The 20,511-nt window shown below is 40.3% G+C and overlaps 2 protein-coding genes across 2 annotated transcripts in view; one reads left to right on the plus strand and one right to left on the minus strand.

Moving 5' to 3' along the window:
* Positions 1-16,266, plus strand: part of cdkl5 (cyclin-dependent kinase-like 5) — a 31,591-nt gene extending 15,325 nt beyond the window's left edge. Inside the window, exons 9-23 of the mRNA XM_034117056.1 lie at positions 418-508; positions 2,092-2,194; positions 2,812-2,898; positions 3,456-3,536; positions 3,668-3,843; positions 4,661-5,032; positions 5,240-5,718; positions 6,409-6,749; positions 7,720-7,821; positions 8,113-8,218; positions 8,883-9,018; positions 9,978-10,083; positions 10,589-10,750; positions 11,780-12,040; positions 12,784-16,266. Coding sequence (XP_033972947.1) covers positions 418-508; positions 2,092-2,194; positions 2,812-2,898; positions 3,456-3,536; positions 3,668-3,843; positions 4,661-5,032; positions 5,240-5,718; positions 6,409-6,749; positions 7,720-7,821; positions 8,113-8,218; positions 8,883-9,018; positions 9,978-10,083; positions 10,589-10,750; positions 11,780-12,040; positions 12,784-13,191 — 3,011 coding nt within the window. The 3' untranslated portion in view covers positions 13,192-16,266. The remainder of the gene's footprint in view (positions 1-417; positions 509-2,091; positions 2,195-2,811; positions 2,899-3,455; positions 3,537-3,667; positions 3,844-4,660; positions 5,033-5,239; positions 5,719-6,408; positions 6,750-7,719; positions 7,822-8,112; positions 8,219-8,882; positions 9,019-9,977; positions 10,084-10,588; positions 10,751-11,779; positions 12,041-12,783) is intronic.
* Positions 16,267-16,344: 78 nt separating this feature from the next.
* Positions 16,345-20,511, minus strand: part of rs1a (retinoschisin 1a) — a 5,165-nt gene continuing 998 nt past the window's right edge. The window contains exons 3-6 of the mRNA XM_034116975.1: positions 20,471-20,511; positions 18,326-18,467; positions 17,907-18,102; positions 16,345-17,699 (exon numbers count right to left, since the gene is read on the minus strand). The exon at positions 20,471-20,511 is cut by the window's right edge and continues 86 nt beyond it. Coding sequence (XP_033972866.1) covers positions 17,547-17,699; positions 17,907-18,102; positions 18,326-18,467; positions 20,471-20,511 — 532 coding nt within the window. The 3' untranslated portion in view covers positions 16,345-17,546. The remainder of the gene's footprint in view (positions 17,700-17,906; positions 18,103-18,325; positions 18,468-20,470) is intronic.

The raw sequence follows: 20,511 nt of genomic DNA on the forward strand, positions 1-20,511 counted from the left end.
GTTAGAGCATTGCTTTGTAATATTCGAGTTTCCCAGGTGAATTTCTGTGCCTATTTTCAAAATCACAGTCGGTCAGCTTTGCATACTTTTATCTAATGCAATCCTACTGACTCAGCTGGGGTGAGAATTGTTTGTTATTCACTGTTAGAGCTGGCATTCTGCTTATTGTGATATTTCATGCTTAAATTGGACTTTTGTACAGCCGCACCACGGTCTCCGCCCTCCTGCAGTGACATAACTAATTAGGTGTCTGGTCACATGGGATGATGGCCATGTTGTTACTGTCGCCGTCCAAGAGTGTTGATTACACTTTACTCTTACTAATTAGCCATTTATATGTTTCACACAGTGCTGAATGTCTAAAACATAGTGTCAGTATCTATGAGATTTATTCATCTCCATATTTCTCTGGCTCAGGTTTCGCTCGTAACCTGTCTGAAGGAACAGATGCCAATTACACTGAGTATGTGGCTACAAGGTGGTACCGCTCTCCTGAGCTGCTGCTTGGGTGAGTGTGCTTGTGTGTGTGTATGTGTTTGTGCGTGTGTGCGTGCATGTAAGTCTGTCGGACAACATGAAAATCAAGGAGAAAGAGAAAGTGACCTCATTCTGTTGGCTCGCGCAAGTCATTCTCAGCATTTCTTTAATTCTCTACCAGCTTTTATAGAAGATTGTGTCAGACAGTGTCACTTTGATCTATCACTTTTCTCCTGATAGTGTTTCCAATAACCTAATTCAAGATACAGGATACCTTTCCAACACCAGTGCTCTCATTTTCCTGAAATCCCAATCTTTCAAGCGTACTGCAAAGAAGTGATTTGAATATGTTTCATTTAAGGTTACATGAGGCTAATTATTGCCATGGCATTACAACTCTAAGAGATATAAAGAAATCACTGCATTTCATAATGATAACACTAACTGACTAAAATAAAACAACCATTAAAAAACTGGGACCAAAGATCCCAAATGTGTCTATGTGCTTTAAAGGATCTGGCAGCGCATATTCATTCATACGTATGAGATAGTGGTGTTTGACACACAAAAATATGCTACCAGTAAAACATCAGCCGTTCTCCAGGGGTCCATGAGAGGATTACAGAAGGTCCCCAGAGAAATTAGTAGCAGCAGAACATGCATGAAAACGACTACTCTGCTCTTAGTTGTCATTCCTAATACGTCACCTTACCTTCTGTAAGGCTTCATAGATGTGTCCGGTGACATCTAACATATTGTCACAGTCTTGTCAAATCACGCCTCTCAAACTCATCAGCTTTCATGAGCTGCAAAAACCAACAACCTTATTTTCAGCCTTATAATTGAGTGTTCATATATCTTAAGAAGTAGTGAATGTTCTCAATCTATAGAGGGACAGTTAATACTTTTCTTTATCTAAAAATTCACCAAATTTGAAAAATAATGACTTAACATTAACAGACAGCAGCTGCCAATTTATTCATATTCTAAAACAGCAGCCAGCTGTGAAGCATTATAATATTTAACTGTTTCATTTTGTTGTATTATATTTATGTATTTTTTTGCACAAGGTTCAATTCAATTAATAATTTTGTGTAACTTCCATATTCACCCTTTTCATCACATCATAGATGAAACAGGTGTTTCTATTTCCCCAAAAAGAGGCGATGATTCACCTGCTTCAATATAATGACACGACCCATCGTGCACACTGTACCCTGAGACTACATTTCGGATTTTCGCAGTTTATGCTGTTTTTTGCTGCATTGAATGTCCATTCTAGCGTATAACAGCTGAATGTCATGTAGCTTCACTGCTGTAGCCTGATTTAGTAAATGCCCTGGAACATTTATTGAGACAGCGTTTGAATGCCGCCCACTCAAATACTCTCTCCCTCCAACACCACCGCTCCTCTGCTTTTCTGCTGCCAGATCTCTCGCCATTTCTCACCAGACTCCTCAGCTCCGTTCCTTTAGAAATGCCCATCGTCTTTATGACCAGCAGGAACTCAGCATCCATCCTTTTGTTTTACTGCACCACCATCCCACAAAATAACATTATCCTCCTCATCATTCTTATAATCATCTCTAAATTATATGTACTCTCTCTTCCCAGGGCTCCCTATGGGAAGGCGGTGGACATGTGGTCGGTGGGGTGTATCCTCGGGGAGCTGAGTGACGGACAGCCTCTGTTTCCAGGGGAAAGTGAGATGGATCAGGTAGGCAATGCAACAAAAAGGTCCATTAGTCAGTTAGCTGTTCATCAAAATAATAATAATGTTTTTATGGCGACTATAATCTGTACCTGGCGAAGAGCCGCTTTGACTTGACATTTTTTCTGCTATAAAAATAAAGCAGACATTAAAAAGCTATGATACTGTAGTGTTAGATAGTGTTGGACCCACAACCTGGACAAAAAAGTATTTTATGTTTATTTTACACATTGTTTGCATCTGATATCATTTTGATATATATCAGGACTTAATGGTTTTGGTTTAATTTTGCTGCAGTTTTCTGCAAAAAAAACCTCTTTAAAGGAACTGCACGCTTCCAAACAACAGACACACAAAGTTCACAACCAGAGCTAGTGAAAATAATAATACAGCTCCATACAGCTGTCAAAGAAAATCACCTTAGTAGCTGTTTACTAATTTCATATTTTCTTCGTCAGCAGATATACAGATTTACTATAGATTTGTAAAAATTCCTTGCTTGAGGACCTTATGTACTTCTTGTCCTCCATTGGTTTAACAATTAGATTGACACTTCATCATAGTTGACCTTGGAAACAGCCATTCTCGCCTCTTAATGTCTTCAATTAATCACTTGTCTCCAGCTCTTCACCATTCAGAAGGTTTTGGGGTCGCTTCCTGCAGAGCAGATGAAACTCTTCTACAACAACCCTCGCTTTCATGGAATCAGAGTAGGACAAATTCTCTTTTACACTTTCTACAGTCTTCTTCTTCTTACCCCTCCTACCACCAGATTTGTCCTCCCTTTCAGCTCCCTCTCTCTGTCTATATGTCCCTCTCTCTCCCTCTCTCTCATGGCAGTGTTCCCAGCACCATGACTGAGTGGATTGCTATGACTCATGAGCTAGGTGGTTGGTGTGTAGTTTAGCAGCAAGAGAAAATGTCCCAGAAGGCCGAACCAAAGTGTGTGTGTGTGTGTGTGTGTGTGTGTGTGTGTGTGTGTGTGTGTGTGTGTGTGTGTGTGTGTGTGTGTGTGTGTGTGTGTGTGTGTGTGTGTGTGTGTGTGTGTGTGTGTGTGTGTGTGTGTGTGTGTGTGTGTGTGTGTGTGTGTGTGTGTGTGTGTGTGTGTGTGTGTGTGTGTGTGTGTGTGTGTGTGTGTGTGTGTGTGTGTGTGTGTGTGTGTGTGTGTGTGTGTGTGTGTGTGTGTGGAAATCTCTCATTCTCTTTTCTATACGTCAAAAAGTCTAGTTTCGATACAAATTTGATCCAATGTTTGTCTGTCTGTCAGTTTCCCTCAGTTACTCATCCTCAGACTTTGGAAAGAAGGTACCAAGGCATCTTGAGTGGTTTGATGTTGGATCTGATGAAGGTATTACATCTGAAACTCTAAATCCATATCATGGAGAATACATGGACATGTTGTCTTAACTAATATAATTCTATCAACTTAATATCCTGTCAATAATCAATATGTAATCAGTTAACATGTTTTCCCATCAGAGCCTGTTGCTGTTGAATCCTACTGAGCGTTTCCTGACGGAGCAGAGTCTGAACCATCCAGCCTTCCAGCCTCTGAGGCAGGCGGAGAGAGAGAGGCCTCCTCCTGCCTCGCCCAACCCACCGCGCTCCTCCAAGAGGAAAACACACCATCACGGAGAGAACACAGTTCCCACAAGGTAGGACTCCTTTATCTGTACCTCCTGCCAACACCTCTTTATTTTGTCATAATTATTTAACTTAGATAGATTGATAGCTTGGAAACTCTAGATTGGAAACTTTCTATTACATCACAGGATATGTCATCATTTCACAAACTGTGACCCTTTTTCAACATGGGTATCTATAGAGAGCTGTAGCTTTAACAGTTTAAAGCGAGTGAAAGTCACAGAGATTACAAATGTTTTCCTGTGGGGCTTGCGTTTCTTGCATCAACTATGACCAACTAGACAACAGTATATACCATCCATGCATGCAGGAAAATGTTTTCCATGTGAGGGAAAATCTGTTGCAGACTTACTTCCTTTAGAAAATATAGTTTTGTACTATACTTGGAAAGAGTATAACCTTTTTTACCCCTCAATTGGCAATTTACCAGGTACAGAGGCATCATTATCATAAACTTGATGCTCTGAATACGTGCAGCACACACTTAAAGTTTAGATGATATGCCATCAGGATTTTTCTAAAACGTAATGACTTTTAAGTGTTACTTTATGCAGCTCAAGGTTTTTGTTCAATCTTTTTAGGCCAGTTTTTTAAATTATTAAAGTAATAAAATAGTAGCAATTTACTCTAATGGCTGCAATCATTGCTTCTTGACATGAGCATTGCGTGTTGAGGGAAGATGGCCCTTAAGAGACTTTTCCTAGAAAGACTGAATAGTTTAATCGGTTATAGGAAAGTTGGAATAAGATCTGATACAATGCAACATTCACACAGATTAGGACTGTATGATGATCTCTAGTATAATGCGAGTGATGTCTGTCCATCCAGGAGTCACACTAAGAGCACGAGCCGTCGCTCCAACGCTAAAGAATGTTCCAGCCTCCCTCGCCATGGGGACCTCCATCACCTCGGCAACAAGAGTTTCCTCAACGGGAACAAACCTGCCCCGTCCAGTTTGAGCCCAACGCTGCACCCCAAGGCCCAGTACATGTCCCAGACCCTCAATCGCTCTGCCTCCTCCAACAAAGACCTGGCTAACAACAACCTGCCCCCGCTGCTCAGTCCCAAAGAAGCCAAAGGCAAGACTGAGTTTGATTTCAATTTGGGACCCTCCACAAAGCTGCTTGACCACGGGGCCAAGTATGGCCACAGCAAACCCAGCTCCTCTCGCTCTCAGCAGCAGCAGCAGCAGCAGCAGCAGCAGCAGCAGCAGCAGCAGCAGCAGCAACAACAACAACAGCAGCAGCAGCAGCAGCAGCAACAACTACAACAACAACAGCAGCAGCAACAACAACAACTACAACAACAACAACAACTACTACAACAACAGCAGCAGCAGCAGCAGTTGCAGCAGCAGCAGTTGCAGCAGCAGCAGTTGCAGCAGCAGCAGTTGCAGCAGCAACAGTTGCAGCAGCAGCAGCAGGTCGGTCGCCATACCTTCCTGGAAGGGAAGAACAACACACTGCAGTCTGGATCAGAGAAGCAACATGGCCGACATGCCGCCCACAGCATGGCAGAATCCTCCCACGGCTCCATGTCCTCCTCTTCGAAGAGTTCAGCATCCTATCTCAGCCTGTCCAAGAGCCACAGCGCACTGAGTGATGCCAAATCTGTCGGGAACCTCAGCGACGGGCGACTCCACCCAGATGACCCAAACTCCAACACAACAGCAGGGGTAGGACCTGGGGCCCGCTTCTTCCCCGCCAGCTGTTTAGACCTCAACGCCCCTCCAGGTCCCCAGGCCCCCCCCGGCAGCCCCTCTGCTCGGCACAGTGATCGGTCTGGGCACAGCCCCGCCTCTCGTAGCAGCGGCAACGTCCGCATGGAGAGCAGCACACTGGACTCCTCATCCAGACACAAATCCAGACATAAACCTTTAGCACCAGGTAGGTCTGAGAGTCATTGGCCACTGAATTAAGAATGGAAATATGCCTTTTTTCTAATAATATTCAAGGTCTTTAAAATTATTTATATCTATTGCCTCAAACACTTGATCTCCAAAAACTGAAAAATGACAGACAGCGGCTTATATTATTCACGTCACCTTTGACAACCACAGTCTGTACAGAAAACTGTAAGATGCTTTATGTCATTGTTCTGTCACTTTCACCAGAGACAGTTCTAAAAACAGCCAGACAAATTTAACTTTTAAAAGAGGAGTTTTTGGCTGGGAACCATACCTTAAGACAACATTGATTTCTGTACTTTGAGGAGGGTCAACAGTGTCAACTATAGTATACAACCACTTCATTATCTACCTGAAAATGTAATTTTAATAAAAGAGAAAGATTACATATATTAATTTGATTGTGTATTCGTTACATTCACTTAAGTGTCTGACATGTCATAAATGACAACTTCAACTTGTAGTGGTAAACATATTTTCAACCATTGATTTGCCGTTTAAGCAAGTTCAAAAATTAAATGTTTTACTTTTGAGATATCTTCAAAAAAATGTAAGATAGCTATCATGTTATGGCCATTTTTTCACAGAGTTGACAGAAAATTTGATCAAACTAAATGATTGTTTAATCAAAAATGAATATGTAGCTCTAAGGATGTTTTTGCTCGTCCAGAGGAGGCCGGTGCTCCGGAGCTCTTGGACCCCGGAGGAGCAGGGATGCCCTCCACTCACACCCTGCCTTCCCCACACGAGTCCTATCACTACGGCCTGGGCTACACCTCGCCCTTCTCCTCCCAGCAGCGGCCTCAGCGCCACTCCATGTACGTGAGGAGGGAGCGCCACCGACCACACCCTATGGAGGGGGGGTTGGCGGTCTTGCCTACACCCGGGCAGGCGATACCAACACGTGCCAGCAGCCTGCAGCTCCTCTCCCCCCAGCTGCAGCACCGCACCACCCTCACCGGACACTCAGTGAGCTCCTCCAGAGAGGACTGCACCGAGGACTTGACCAGGGTTAGTGGCACACAGTCCTGTGAGAGTGGGGGCTGTTAAAGGAAACATTCACCCTCAAATACTGACAAACACTGTGAAGATAATCCATTTGGTATTTTTTTTATTTTAAAGTTGAATATTTAAAAGGCAAGGTTTGTTCAGTCACAAACACTGGGGACAAAAAAATCGTGTTAACTCAAATACAATACATTCAAATACACATAGATATGGTTTGCCATTTGTTTTGCAAATAATTTACATGATTAACTATAGTGTAAAAAATTTAATTTAATAACATAATATAAATAACATAATGTAATAATACATTTGTTAAATAACTTAAATCAAGTAAAAGCTTTTTAGTATTCTCCACCAGAATTGTCTTGCATTATATTGAGGGTATCAAATAACATTTATATCTGAATGTATGCAAGATAAAATACAAGTTAAAATATAATTGTATACATTTATTGTTTTAGATATTTAAAGAAAAATAGTTCAAGCTTTTTCTGACAAATTATTCTATTGTTAAAAAAAGAAATGATAAACTGATGGCAGCGTAGTCAGCAGAAGGGCAGGACCAATGATATCCTTTTGACACTATAACCTTACATTTAACACTATTTCTCAATAGACCACAATGCAATGCAGCCACAAGATGTTGAGTTGTTTTAGAAAGACATCGGTGAAGTTCTCCTCCTGCATTTAAAACCTAACAACAAATGTTAAACACAGTTTACTAGAAATAGGTGAAAGGGATTTTGAGAAAATGTTGATATTAATAAGAAGGCGAATAATGGGTACATACACAGAAATTCAAAGCACATTTCATGACTGTCTTGGGTGAATATTTTCTTTAACTTATTGAAAATGTGTGTTTTTCACGAGTGGACCGTGTGTGCAGGGACTGTCTCTGTCTCACATTATCATTGCTGCTGCTTCATGCTGCTCTTCCAGTCTGCTTTGACCTCGCTGTCCGTCTCCTCAACAGAGTGAGCAGTCACCTAAAGACATGAGCCACCCTTGTGCCCCCATCAAAGACTCTACGAGGGACAACACTGCTGCTTATCATACACAGCGCTCTAAAAACGAGGTCCGACCCCCCCCCCCCCCCCCTACTCTGTGTTTTCCATAGCTTTTTCTGTTTCTATGAAGGTCAACAGCCTCACTGCACGTTGTCGCTGGTATAAGTGTTAAAACGCTGAAAAGCTTTAAGATTGTCCCGATTGTCTTTTGATGTGAGCCAGCAAAGAGTCTGTTCGCTAACGATAAGAAACAGTTGAAATTAAATTAGATCATTGATCACAAATATGAAATTACTGAGGAACTTTATATAGATATGTTTATTTTTGTTTGGCTGCTTGATCCGTGTGTGTTTTCATAGGTCGGCATGTATCACGACCCTCATGTTGAGGATGTGGGATCCTCCAAGGAGAACCGGATGATCTTCACTGAGTCCATGCCTCGGAGAGTAGGCAGCTTCTACCGAGGTAAGGAGAAGAAGCACCAAGAGACAAAATGTGTGTACTGTGTCCTCCAAAAAAGTGATTATTTAGGAAAGGCAATTTGTGTAGCACCCTTAAACAACAAGGCGATTCAAATGCTCCACATCATTTGAAAATTAAACAAGACGTTTAATAAATACACTGCAACTTACAAAATATAAATAGGATTATAAAAGAGTAAAATGTATTAGGTCTCAGATAAATCTTATCTTCTTTTTACAACAAACAGCCCTGTATAAACCATTCAGTTCTTGATAAACCAATTGCAAAAAAAGACAATCTGAGAAGGACATAAAGGAACATACTTTAAAGATTTTAAAAACTTGCATACTTCTCTTCTTATATTTGTATTTGGTGGTGTAGTTTTCTATATAGATGACTTGTAAAATGACATGAGTTTGACACAAAGTTGTTGAGTTTCAATTTTAAATATCAGGAAATAGAATCAAGGAACTATGGTTTTTTTCTACACTTGCCAAAAAACATATTCAAAAGCTTGGGCCACTTGGGCTTTAATAGACAAGACAGACATGGTGGGTTTTGGAAATGTAAGTGTTGTAAATTGAAATGAAACATCCAGGGCAGGTAGACTTTTTCATAATTTAACAACAGCTCTCAAACTTTGATTAATTTCCTCTCCTTGTGTCAGTCCCCTCCCCGAGACCAGACAACTCCTCCTCTTTCCACGACGCTCTCGGTCAGGGTCGAGGGCCGGTTGTTTCCAATTTGCCCGGAGACCCTGTCGTCATGGTCAACCACTCCAAACGCCAGACGGCTTTTGACTGGTGAGAAGTTTTTATTTAAACTGGCCTAGCATGTTTGCCGACTTCAGGGATGGATACTGTAAAGTATCCATCCAAGTAGTGTTGCCTCTGTGTTTAGTGTCCTGTCTGTCTGTAACTTTGTGTGGTAGTGTTACCACTGACAGGTCTCTCTTGCAAATGAGACCTTGTGTCTCAATGAGATTTTACACCTGTATAAATAAAGGCTAAATAAAAGTAGAACCTGTGAACTCAATGCTGTGTAAAGGACACTGCAGTTTGAAGCGTCCACATTTATAGTTCATTCTGTTAGGAACTGAGCTTTACAAAACAACGTACAATGATCTCATCATTTAATGATTAAAATGTTCTCACTTTTATAACACTAACTAAGATCAGATTTTACAAGCGTATTATCACAGCAACTAAATGACTGAAAGGACATCAATGAAAACATGTGACAATATCACTGAATTCAACTCATATTTACTTTCTTCTGCAGAAGAAAAATAAGCAGTTATTATAGTATTTATTGTCCCAATGAACCATAGGAGTGCACATACGTATTATAGGAAGTGACCAAGATACAGTTTATTTGGTGTTTTTTTTATACTATCCAAGATTCCAAGAACAACTCATTTATAACATACATAAAAAGGGCTACTTTTCTCCATAGTCTAGACTCTAGGGCAATTAAAATGTCTTTAGTTTATATGGCAATGGCTGACAAGCTACATCTGACGGATGGAGACGGATGTCATTTGCGATGCGTTGGTCATTTGAAATGCATACAGGATGGAAAAAGCACATTACAGCTGAAGGATCCAAAGAACATCCAAAGAACTGTCTTTGATAACATGATCTATTCAGGTTGTGCCCCTAGCATATGAAACACACCTGTGAAGAAGTCACCATCTACTCCTAAACCTGTAATCACAAACATGAGTCATACAGTCTGAACAATTTTCCAATTTGCCATACAGGACCGCAGCAGAAGCAATGGTCATGAATCCTCCAGAGCCCGCCAAAGAGAAGGAGAAACAAGGCTTCTTCAGAGCCATGAAGAAGAAAAAGAAGAAGACTCAAATAGTAAGATCATCGAAGACATTTCATCCAGCACACATTTCCTTTGGTTCGTTGCGTTTTATCCTTTGTTAATGAAGTTTGTTTTTACTGGGTATCAATAGGCTCCTTCAGACCGGTTAATTTGAAAAGAAAATGTGCAGGAAAAAAACATACTTTTGATTATAACCAACATTTTGTTTTACATCCAAAGTGGTTTATAAAAACTGTGTAATATTTTACAACTAATTTCTGCCCCATTGGAATGTATATAGTGATGTGCTAATGTCTAATACTTTGGCTGGTTTGATTATGTTATGTTAACACATAGAAGTTTACCAAAAAAAACACAATACTTAATACTGAATTTCAACTCTCAATTTTCTTCCTAGGATCTTAACAATTAAATAGTTATATTTAAGTAGTAAGTAATATTTCTTGAAGTGGTTAAGGATCAGGTTCTGCAGATGTTTTTTATTTTCTGTCAGAGATTTGTGTTGAGAGTTGTGGCTGTGCGTCTTCTGCTCCACAGACGGACACGGAGGACGGGAGGAACCCCAGCATCAAGAAAAGCCTTTTCCCCCTCTTTAGCTCTAAGAATAGCTTAAAGCACAACTCAGCTGTCAAAGTCCTCCCTGTAGTGGCCTCGCCCATGGTACAGCACCAGCCTACCGTGCCCTACCCTGCCTCACCAGTAATCTAACCTCAACTCTACGGCTGCATGTTAACTCACACCCCACTCACCAGAATGACCTGCTTTGAAATCCTCTCAAACGCTTCATTATTGAGTGACTGAGAATCGTTTCAAGTTGAAAGGATTTCAAATACATTTTGAGTCGAATACTGCACGGCGTCTGTGCAACCATTATGTTTCTGCTATAATGTGTGTCATATGCGGTCGCCTTGTTTTCATATTGCATTGTGAGACATGTATGCTGGTTGTTGTGAGGGCGACACATCTGCACGTCGAGTATCATTCGTTTCAATTCAAATGTCATTGTATCACATGAGATCCATGGACATACTGACAACATTCAAAAGCTCCTTAACCCAACTCTGGACTCTGCACGGTGATGGAGGAGGAATAGTTTGACCTTATGTTGATTTGCTTTCTTTCCGAGAGTTAGATGAGGAGCTGCGTAGCTTAGCTTAGCTTAGCACAAAGACTGGAAACAGGGGAAAACAACTAGTGTGGTGACAAAATCCAAGTGGCAGGACCTCTAAAACACTTCTTCTCATATAATATCTAAATCATAGATGATCCTCTGATCATCTATATTGTTATTATAATACAGGTCATTTATTAGCTTTTTGTTTTTGCTATTGTTAGTATAAAAAATATTGTTTTGGAATGGCTGATGAGACACAAAACAAGAACTTAACTTCTGAAAAATGATGATGGCCATAAATGATTGATGAAAGTTTAATTAAATAATATATATTTTTAAAAGAAGTCCTTAATAGATAACATTGTCTTAGTTGCAGCCCAACTGTTTGTTACAGTTAGTTAAAAGCACAAAACGTTTGTAGACCTTATTTTCTGTAACATCATCACTTATCACCGTCACCACAGCGTCGTGTTTGTCTGGTGCTGCAGAGGGGTGCATGGAGAACCTGACTGGGATTCAAAATGTGACATTGCCATAGAAAGAAATAGAGTTAACATGATGTCATTGTTTTTGATAGTTGTTAATTATGTTCCTGTATTTTTGTGAAACATCAGGTTCCTGGAAACGGACAAGAACACCTGTCGCTGCAGAGGACCTCCAAATCCTCCTCTCACCACGGCAGCCGACGGAAAAACCGCGAGAGATCCCGAGACAGAGACCGGGAGCAGGAACAGAGCCGGGACAGGGACAGAGAGAGAGAGAGAGAACGGGAGAGAGAACGAGAGAGAGAAAGGGAGAGAGAGAGGGAAAGAGGGAGGGAGCGAGAGAGAGTTAATGACTGGCAAACAGACAAACCAGTGGACTCACACTCTCAGGTATGAAGCTACAAACTGAAGACCAAATGACCTTATCATAATATCATGTTGATTTTAAGCCAAAACATTTTAAATACATAAATTATTAAGATTCTGAATATGATATCCTATGAACTGTGAAAGATGTAGTTATCTATAACGAAATACAGGCGTTATCAGCAGGAAGTGTGGCTTAGGAGATGTTGAGCCTTATTGAGTTGAAAATGGCAATATTTTACCATTAGCAGTGCATTCTACATATATATCTATACAAATATGCATATAAAATACATTTGAATGCCAGCCCTTTGTGAATGTTGTCCACTTGTTGCAAATGTATTGTTTGTAGAGAGGCAGTCCAGTGCACAAATTGCATTGTTAGTTCATGGTAACAGATTTTGTATTCAGCCTTTTTTTCAATAGAGCAAAATCAAATAATATATAATAAAGAGGGCCGTAGTGTTTTGTTCAGGCTTGTTCTGGGTAGTCTATTTCAGCTCCTTATAGTGTTCAACTAGAATTGAAAATTAGATAATAATTGTTGTTATGTAGCCTACAAATTCCTGCAACAATTATTCCTTTAATTCATTTTGACATGTAAGTCTCCAGTAGGAAATAACACAGACAGGGTAGGACAGTATTGAGGATTTGGAGAGGGATAAATACACTGTTGGGTTTTATATATTTTGTAGTCCTATGAAAACAATGAAAGATCCTTTTCCTTTAGAGTCATACATTATCTGTTTCTCTTTCCCACCTCACAGAGTCAACCACTCAAGTCCCTCCGCAGGCTCCTTCACCTCTCCCCTTCCTCCTCAAATCAAGGACAGCCTCCTCCTCCTCCTCCTCCAGACCTGCGCTTCCAAGCCCCCCCCCCCAACCCCCCTCAGCCCTCCTCCAAGGCGGGTTACCCTGAGGGCCGAGGGCACGCCGAGAGCAGGGGGCACCCCGGGGTGAGCAGCTCTGCCCAGCCTAAGAGCCGCAAGCCCAGCTACCCCCTCCCCGGACAGATCGAGTCCAGCTGGCACGTGTCTGCTCTGCAGAGGGCGGAGGGCGCTCAGTTCACCCCCGAACAACTGGGAATCAAACCGGGGCAGAACGGACCCACCTTTACCCGAGCGTCCCGTGTCAGGATGCCAAACCTCAATGACCTGAAGGAGACCGCGCTGTAAACCCCCCGCCCACAAAACTACACCACCTCCTAAACGTCTCCACCCTGGAAGCATCTGCCAGATGCAGACATCATGGTACCGTAGTACAAGTTTACATGAAAGCCTATTTCATTGGATCTAGTCTTCATTCAGAAACATAGTCATCTGTTTTCTGGAAAATACAACGACCAGACACTGAAACACGAACACCAGTAACACTGTCGTTTAGGGAAGCAAAGAGAGGACATGGCCCACTCTGTCTGGGGATGCCAGTACTGTATCGCTGTGTGTGACTGTGTGTGTAACAAAGAGAGGACAGATGATCTTTAGTGGCCTCTTTGCTGCCATCTTCTGCTCACAGGACTCTACAGCAAAGCGACTTCTGTCAGGCCGGTGGCCAAGACACTCAAATGTTTTCAAGCTCTGTTATTTGATAAGAACAAAAAAAAAGTTTATATCAACATTATTTATTAAATATGTATTTGTTTTAAATTCAAGGATATAAGCTATAAATGACACAGTATGTAGGTTATATGGGAATATTATAAGGTAATATAGAATTAAATGTGTAATTGCAAGAGCTTTAGTTTCAACACAAAGAAAAGCATAGATATGTATGTGTTAATAATACAATATGTCAAAAATTATATTTAATAATGGTGAATGTCCTTTTTTGTTCAATTTGATAGGTTATTTACCGATTTTCACGCTTTATCATCTTATTTTTACCAGTTTTTCTATTTGTTTCATCCACATGTATAGAAATATTGATGAATATTGTTGCCCAAAGTAAAAAAATATATATTTCACTTCACATCTAGACTAATTCTGCGCTTCACCATCATGACTTACAGTACGTTTTGGAGTTTTGTGACAAGTTGGGCTATTTGTCAACAGGGTTAGGTAGCAGAACATCAAGAGTGAGACTGTTAGGCTCTGTGCTTTACATAAGAAAATGTCTGATCATGATATGTCCCATTCTTGGTGTCACCATTTTTTTAAATGAGCCCCATTCTCAGTTCATTTATCAGTGACAAGAGCTTTCCAGCGCCGTGCTGCCACCTGCTGTGCTGTTGGTTTGGTCTACAGCCCTAACAGCCAGTAAAAAAACATCAAGACTTTGGCGGCCTTTGGTGGTGAAAAGTAAGCCTTATGAAATGAGGCAGGACTAACTCAAGAACAACGTGTAACTGTGCAAAATAGGGGGAGAGCATTCTGCAAAAGGCATACATCACCTACAACCTTTAAGTAAGGAAGGTTAAGTCTGCTGGTATTTTATATTTCTTGTTTGTTGACAAATCCCATGAAAACTAAAAAAACAATAATATATTTAATATATTAACAAATCTTAAGCCGTTTTCATAAAACTAATAGGAATACATAATTGAGCAATTACCATAAACATGGGCACTGTAGTTTGATTTGAATCAATCCCTCATGCTGTCCTGCTGCTGTATTTGCTCACCATAGAACCAACTGTGTATTAATCCGCTGCTGAAAATAGTTCCAACAAACTCACTGTTGACCTGGATTTCTTTACAGTTTACTCATAACCGAGCAGCCCAGCTGTTTATGGAAATTCTTTAGACGTTTTGGTTTTGAAGATCTGATGATCAAGTCCAGAAAAAAGTTTCAACAACATTGTGTGGAATTACTCATATTATATTACTCGCAGCCTGTAATGTGAACACTTTATTTCGTAATTATTTTCTCACAACTTTTGATATTACAGATAATAATAATAATAATAATAATAATATAGTTACCGCAATGATCACTTTCCAGTGATTTAAAATAAGACTGTTTCAGAGTGTTATAACCTTTGTGCATTGTTTTGGTATCTAATAAGCCTTAACACGCAAACATTTCTTACTCCAACTGGCTCCCGTATTGTATTTCAATACCCACCGGTACCTGAAGTAATATGCCCCCAGCTGTGGGTTTATTCTTTTCATGGGATTTGTCAAAATTAACAAAGATATTAAATAACACAAGACTTATCTTTTAATGTTTACATTTTTCATGTGCATTTTAAAAGCTTGTGTTTTCAAAGTTTTTGTAAATGCCTTTTGTAAATCTGAATTTGGTTTTGCTACTGTATTTGCATTACAACTTTTATTTTTTAATATTGATAGTCATAATCAGGGATGATTTTACTTAACTAGGTTATTCATAAAAAGCATTTACTTGTTGTCTACTGACCTGTGGATGATTACAAACAAATAAAATAGAACAAAACACTGTTAGTGGCCTAGGAAAAATATACAGCATCATTTTCCTTCCAGTCTCATCTCAACCCTTCGTTCCTTCTTCTTCCTCTGTGGTTTTAAAGTTTAGTGGAGAAGCTTTTATATCACAGGAGACAACAAAGAAGAATGAATGCATTTGTGCAAAAACTCTAGACATCTGTGGACTTTAGAGAAAATGTTTGAGAAATTCATGTTTTTTGTTTCTCATCTGTTGAGAGGATGAATATATACAAGCAAAAAAGGAATGAACAAATTGACTATATGGCAATAACATTCAGAAAGAGACTGATGCAGATTGTTCTGGCAAAGTTAAAAGGAGCCAAATAGCACAGAAGAATTTTCATAAGGAAACTGTGATGAAAGCAAGAAGAGTGTCCACATATAATATCAAGACATCGCTCTGCAATACATTTTTTATTTACAATTTCACCTTGAACATGACCCAGGGCTATAACACTGCCCAGTATTGTTTATTATTGAGAATCCTGGTTGCTACTGATTGTAAATGACTGCTGCAGTTGGTTTGTCTCTACTATTAATGGGACATTGTGATGACAAAGCTTGCCTTGCCAGTGACCCGAAGCCTTATATTAGCTTTCTGACTCAACACTTCAGATGGAAACGAAGACATGAACCCCATGCAAGCCACATACACTGACCACTGAGATGAGAAGAAGACCTTTTGTTCATGAATATGAATGTGTTTCCTGAAACATTCATTCTTTTTTCATTTAGCTGTTTCCCACTTCTTACAGGGTGTAAATAGAAATAATAGAGAGTATCTATACTGACCATTCTACTTTAAATGATAGGGTCTCATAATAAAAGCCAACTGTACATTTTTGAATGGCTCATATGTTTGTTTTGTAGCACAGACAGACACAACACCAGAAGAGACATGAAACAAGTGTTAATTTAATCCAGGAAATAGTTTAAAGATACAATTAAGAAAACATCTTCAGAGTAAATACAATGAAATAATGAGTTTTCAAAGCACCACGGGAAACTAAATCAAACAAATGAAACAAATCAGGAGTTAACAACAAGCACATTATCCATCCCTCTATCTTTACATTGCAAACACACTGAAAAAAGATGAATGTAAAAATGTTCTTCAGGTTAAAATTGTTACAACTAAAATAGAAAATGGGAATAACATCATCACAGGCGTTTTGAAAGAACAAGTCTTATTATTCTACAGATTCCTTATTATCAACAAATCTCTAAGAGAAGCAAAGAAAGTGTTATTTTTTGCCTTTTTTAATTCTGTCTCTGGCAGTAAAACCACACTCAATTATGTAAACCTAATTGTATCCTTTTTATTTTGTTTATTTTGGTCCTCCCAAAAGTCAATGTTCAGCTGCAGATCAATACACATTGAGTACTTAGAGCAGCAGGATAATGTGTTTGCTATTGACTCAATATAACTAAAGTAATCTATGGTTAAGTCACATAATATGCAACAGGGTGGCTCATTTCTATGTATTTATAGTTTTGTGGAATAATACAACAGATATTAAATGTGGCTTTGGTCACACAAACAAAACTAGGATCAAATGACTTGTTTTTTATATGGAATTTGTTGACAGTAAGAAGAATGTTGATTATCAACAGCCTTATCTTTGAAGGATTATACAGAGGAGAGAGTGAAGGGTCCCTGTTTACTGTTAAATAACAGGAGGAGCAGACAGGATTTCACAGGAGGACACAAATATTTTTGGAAGAGCTTGTGTCTAGCTGTTGGATACCACCTCCATAGCAACGCTGCCTCTCCCTCTCCATGCCTGATTATTTCTTTGAATTTATGCCATTTCTTTGCAAATGCAGCAATCTATTGAGAACGCACCGAATGAAAGCCTGATGTGAGAGGCTGGTTCAACACAGACAATAGAGAGAGGGGAGAATGGAAGCTCTTTGAGCACATCAAATGAACAGTTAATGAAATCACATAAGTCAAATAGTTTTTTTTTTAAATCAGAAGGTCTTGTCTTCAATTTGTGGTTTTATACATTTAGCTGGAGGGGGCAAAATCTGTGAATATAACGAGACCACACACTCAGACGATGGTGGGAATTAGGATGAGATGAGGTTTTGGGAGAAGGCCTCGGGGATGGCGGGAGGAGAGGTTTATTTGCATTTGTCCATGCAAAGCAGCAGCTCCAGGCGCAGAGCGATGCGTGTGTGCCACCCGAGGGGGATGATGCGGATGAAGCGCGCTACGACGGGCGGCCGCAGGAGGTTCTGCACAGACGAGGAGCGGTCAGAATTTCCGTAAAACACCTGAGAGAGGGAAACAAATGAAGGGTCAGGAGGGATTCATTTACACTACTGTGGATTTAAACTGACTGAATATACTGCAGACACAAATCTGTAATCTAAGAGTTAAAAAAGTGTACATATTAAATGATGAGATCCCCATCAGGCCCATCGGTGTAACTTGACTTTTACATTGCTTCACTAAATAGGTTTTGACTGGGTTCTACTTACCCTGTTGTTTCCAGTCTGGTCTTTGTAATAGATCCAGTTGAGCTTTACGTCTGTGCGGTACTGGACGCTGAACTTGGTGATCCACTCATCAGCATCACAGCGGCCCTGGGTGAGGATCCCTGACACCAACTTCACCTCCATCAGGTCGATCTCCACCCACTGACTGTTGTCCTGAAACTTAGAGAGCCAGGCACACCTGCAGGAGGAACACAAACACTGCATGTGATGTCAGGAGTCCAATTAAGACATGATGGTGTGACAGTGCATGCAACATTGAACAATACCAGGAGCATGGAATCTAAGCAGATCACTCTTTTTTTATAGTCCACAGTTCCATTTATCATATCTATTTTTGCATTGCCTGTCTTTTTTATATCAGTATGTCGGTAAGCTGTTTACAACCTGGAAATAGCACTTACCCAAAGCCCTCACTGTTGAGCCGGGCCTTGCTGGGGACCCAGGAGGAGAACCAGCCGGTGTACTGGTCCTGGTTGGAGCAGGTGATCTGGTCCGGACTCACTGACCCGGCCTCAAATCCAAGAGGCTTGTGGTACGGACACTCTGCAGGAGCAAGAGAGACCGATTTATGAACTTTACATTTATTTGTAAGTTAATAGTTTTAGTTAATGAAGAAATAGCATTTTGTTAAGACTCTCTTGCAGCATGAATTTCAAGGTCAGACACACAAACATGTCTGCCAACAGCCAAGCAGCAAAACACTGAGAAAATCTGAGCAGGAAATGATCATCACTATAAGCCTTTCTAGGTACTTAATTCTCCATCCCTCTATCATTTCCTCTCTCCCCATCCTCACACTCTCCCGCTCCCAAAGCCCCCGCTGTTAGAGAACCCGGTGTGACCCATATCCATCCTAAAAGCCTGCAGTTTAATTCTCCACGGTGAGAGATCAGTGATGTCCATTAGGGCGGCAGGCGGACAGATGGCTATGTTATACACTCCGCAGCTTTAGCTCCGTGTTGCTCCTGTGTTTTCATCTGTCAATCTGTCCTCTCTCTTCCACTAAAAAGGCATTATAAATACATGGATAGGGGGGATCAGAGCGCTGCAAGAGTGAGATTGTTTCCCCCTAAAGTTTCAGCGATAACATCAGCTATGGTTATGTGAAGCAGAATCCTGCTGCGCTTTTGTTTACTACTGGCTTAAGCCTACAGGGTCATATCCTGTCTAATCCCTGTATTGCAAACGCATACAGCAGCGGTAACAGAAGTGCCTCTGTGAGTCAGGAGATAAGTGTTTACATAACAGTAATGCAAATGACTTTATAGTCCTGCCTAATGTATTTCAAAAGAAGAATCAAACATATTTAGATGGCTGAATTAATGGTGAAACACGATGGATGGAGGTGGAACAAAATCTGATGCCATGCAGGAATCTCTTTCTCACTCATCTTTTATCATTACCAGGTCCATGTCGTGATAATTGCTGGTTTCTGTTATTGTGCAATTGGCACAGGCTATTACAGGCCCCGCAATCTGAGAATCATGCTCTCAGATAATGAATATCTGCTGAACTTCTTTCTCCTGTCCATCACCCGTTGCCATGTGATTTGTGGCTCAGATGGCACTCATTGATTCACTAAAAAGAAAACCCTTTCTCCATCCGCTCTGCCTCTCTCCATTCTTCAAGCCTGACATGATTCAAGTGAGCTTTATATCGCTAGCTAAATCAATGGAGTCATTTTGTTTGTTTGGATGTGTGTTGCTTTGCGGAGATCTTTAAAACAGGTTTTCAGATTTCATGGAGATTTTCATGGAAAGATAAACCCCAGGCAGAGTCCTTAAAATGATTTGAAAAAGACAGATATCCATCTGCTGCTGATAAAGATGATCAAGAGCTGTTTCTAAGCTCAATAATGAACAGATGTGTCCCTTGACTATCTATATTGTGTGTTTTCATGTAGATAAAGATGCTGTTGCAGACTAAATTATCCATAATTTCATAGCAGATTTAGAGGACTGTGCAGCCTTGTTGTAGGTGTTTCTGGTTCTTTTCATGGCTCCATCTGCATCATCTCCTCTGAGGATGTCCAGTGGAGCATGTCCACCCTGTGGTGGCAAATCTGGAGTCTAATGCCTTCATGCATTGTCAACATGTACAAATATAGAGATTCCCCTTCTCTCTGTCTGCATCACACGCACATTAAAGCTGTCCCTCAGAGATGGTTTGTGGATTTTTCAATTATATATTTAAATCATTTTTAAGCAATATGCAGCACATTTGGTGGTTTTAGCCTCTTTGGACTTCATTTCCAGACCAATTAATCAATGAATAGAAGAGATATTGGGCAGACTTATTGATAATACAAAAATAATGTTAGCTTTAACAATCAGACATACAGCATACAGTTCTTGTCGTCGTCCACTCTAAGTTGCTCGTTCATTATCTTAACCTAACAGTGACATAAGTCCTCATTAATAGTATTATTGTAAGTTTAGATATTGAATTTGATCATTTAATCAACAAAAGTCAATCAATTAGTATGTCAAAGTGTGGCTATATTAGAAAACTGAAAGATTAGGTGAAGTGATACTTATAGTTCTTACCTGGCATGCAGTCCACTCCTCTCACCTTGGGAGAGCCGGTC

This window comes from Trematomus bernacchii, unplaced genomic scaffold (assembly GCF_902827165.1).
Source record: "Trematomus bernacchii unplaced genomic scaffold, fTreBer1.1, whole genome shotgun sequence".
NCBI classification, from domain to species: domain Eukaryota; kingdom Metazoa; phylum Chordata; class Actinopteri; order Perciformes; family Nototheniidae; genus Trematomus; species Trematomus bernacchii.